Source organism: Oncorhynchus kisutch, unplaced genomic scaffold, assembly GCF_002021735.2.
Source record: "Oncorhynchus kisutch isolate 150728-3 unplaced genomic scaffold, Okis_V2 scaffold805, whole genome shotgun sequence".
Classification (NCBI taxonomy): domain Eukaryota; kingdom Metazoa; phylum Chordata; class Actinopteri; order Salmoniformes; family Salmonidae; genus Oncorhynchus; species Oncorhynchus kisutch.
The window spans coordinates 116,146-118,868 of NW_022262750.1; the positions used below are offsets into that span (position 1 = coordinate 116,146).

General features: G+C 43.2%; 1 protein-coding gene across 1 annotated transcript; it reads right to left on the reverse strand.

Annotated features, from left to right (window-relative positions):
* Window positions 1-341: 341 nt before the first annotated feature.
* Window positions 342-1,474, reverse strand: LOC116362181 (gastrula zinc finger protein XlCGF17.1-like; the record flags this gene model as incomplete). Its single annotated transcript, XM_031816488.1, has 1 exon — window positions 342-1,474. A coding segment is annotated over one exon (945 nt), but the record flags the coding sequence as incomplete, so codon positions are not given.
* Window positions 1,475-2,723: the final 1,249 nt, after the last annotated feature.

The window sequence follows — 2,723 nt, forward strand, 5'->3', positions numbered from 1 at the left end:
CGCTGTTGCCAGTTGAAATATTATCGATTATTTAGGCTAAAAACAACCTGAGGATTGATTATAAACATCGTTTTACATGTTTCTACAAACTTTACGGATACTATTTGGAATTTTCGTCTGCCTCTTGTGACCGCATTTGAGCCATTGGATTACAGAACAAAATGTGCCAACAAAATGGAGGTTTCAAGATATAAAGAGGGACTTTATCGAACAAAATGAACATTTATTGTGTAACTGGGAGTGTTGTGAGTGCAACCATATGAAGATCATCATATTTCTGACTTTCGTGACTAGTCTACTTGGCTGGTAACTGTATGTAATGTTTTGTGTGCTGAGCGCCGTCCTCAGATAATCGCATGGTTTGCTTTCGCCTTAAAGCCTTTTTGAAATCTGACATGGAGGCTAGATTAACAACAAGTTAAGCTTTATTTTGATGTATTTTATAGTAATTAAATTTGAATTGGTCACTCTGCAATTTCACCGGATGTTGACCAGGTGGGATGCAACAGTCCCAGGTACCCACATGAAGTTAATGTATACATTGGTGTGTTTTTAAGTTGCTCTGGTGAGAGAAACTCCTCCCACAGTCAGAGCAGAAGTAAGGCTTCTCTCCTGTATGTATACGTTCATGTGATTTCAAGGTACCCGATCGGGAGAAACGTTTTCCACAGAAAGAGCAGTAGTAAGGCTTCTCTCCTGTGTGTGTTCTCTGGTGAACTTTTAGCTCATTTGATGTTGTAAAAAAATTTCCACAGTCAGAGCAGAAGAAAGGCTTCTCTCCTGTGTGTGTTCTCTGGTGAACTTTTAGCTCATTTGATGTTTTAAAACATTTTCCACAGTCAGAGCAGACGTAAGGCTTCTCTCCTGTGTGTGTTCTCTGATGAACTTTTATCTCATATAATGTTCGAAAACATTTTCCACAGTCAGAGCAGGAATAAGGCTTCTCTCCTGTGTGTATACGTTGGTGTGTTTTTATGGTGCCCAGCAGAGAGAAACTCGCCCCACAGTCAGAGCAGACGTAAGGCTTCTCTCCTGTGTGTGTTCTCTGGTGAACTTTTAGCTCATTTGATGTTTTAAAACATTTTCCACAGTCAGAACAGGAATAAGGCTTCTCTCCTGTGTGTGTTCTCTGGTGAACTTTTAGATTATATAATGTTTTAAAACATTTTCCACAGTCAGAACAGGAATAAGGCTTCTCTCCTGTGTGTATTCTCTGATGAACTTTTAGTTGAGTTGATGTTTTAAAACATTTTCCACAGTCAGAGCAGGAATAAGGCTTCTCTCCTGTGTGTGTTCTCTGGTGAACCTTGATATAACCTAATGTTTTAAAACATTTTCCACAGTCAGAGCAGACGTAAGGCTTCTCTCCTGTGTGTGTTCTCTGGTGAACCTTGATATAACCTAATGTTTTAAAACATTTTCCACAGTCAGAGCAGACGTAAGGCTTTTCTCCTGTGTGTATTTTTAGGTGTATTTTTAGGTCTGATAGAAATGGGAAAATCTCTTCACAATGTGGGCAGTGATGAGACCTCTTAGCTCTCTGATCTTCCTGCTGTTGCTCTCTGGATGTGGAGAATGTCTCAACATGGTATCCTGTGTGAACATCAGAAAAAACAGTCAGTTGGTGTGATATACATGTTAATCAAATGTATTTTATGAAGCCCTTTTTACATCAGTAGTTGTCACAAAGTGCTTAACCTGTCTGGTTCAAATCCCATAATTAAAATTATTTTACACCATTTTAAAGATAAACTTTTTCTAAATCCAGCCACAGTGTTCGATTTCAAATAGGCTTTACGGCGAAAGCACACCAAACGATTATGTTAGGTCAGCACCTAGTCACAGAAAACCATACAGTCATTTTCCAGCCAAGGAGAGGTCTCATAAAAGTCAGAAGTAGCGATTAAATTAATCACTAACCTTTGATGATCATCTGGTGGCACTCCCAGGTCTCCATGTTAGACAACAAATGTTTGTTTTCTTCGATAAAGTTCATCTTTAAACGTGTTAACCCTCGCAAGGCTGCAGGCCCAGACGGCATCCCCAGCCGCGCCCTCAGAGCATGCGCAGACCAGCTGGCCGGTGTGTTTACGGACATATTCAATCAATCCCTATAACAGTCTGCTGTTCCCACATGCTTCAAGAGGGCCACCATTGTTCCTGTTCCCAAGAAAGGTAAGGTAACTGAGCTAAACGACTACCGCCCCGTAGCACTCACTTCCGTCATCATGAAGTGCTTTGAGAGACTAGTCAAGGACCATATCACCTCCACCCTACCTGATACCCAAGACCCACTCCAATTTGCTTACCGCCCAAATAGGTCCACAGACGATGCAATCTCAACCACACTGCCCTAACCCATCTCTACAAGAGGAATACCTATGTGAGAATGCTGTTCATCGACTACAGCTCGGCATTCAACACCATAGTACCCTGCAAGCTCGTCATCAAGCTCGAGACCCTGTGTCTCGACCCCGCCCTGTGCAACTGGGTACTGGACTTCCTGACGGGCCGCCCCCAGGTGGAGAGGGTAGGCAACAACATCTCCACCCCGCTGATCCTCAACACTGGGGCCCCACAAGGGTGCGTTCTGAGCCCTCTCCTGTACTCCCTGTTCACCCACGACTGCGTGGCCACGCACGCCTCCAACTCAATCATCAAGTTTGCGGACGACACAACAGTGGTAGGCTTGATTACCAACAACGACGAGACGGCCTACAGGG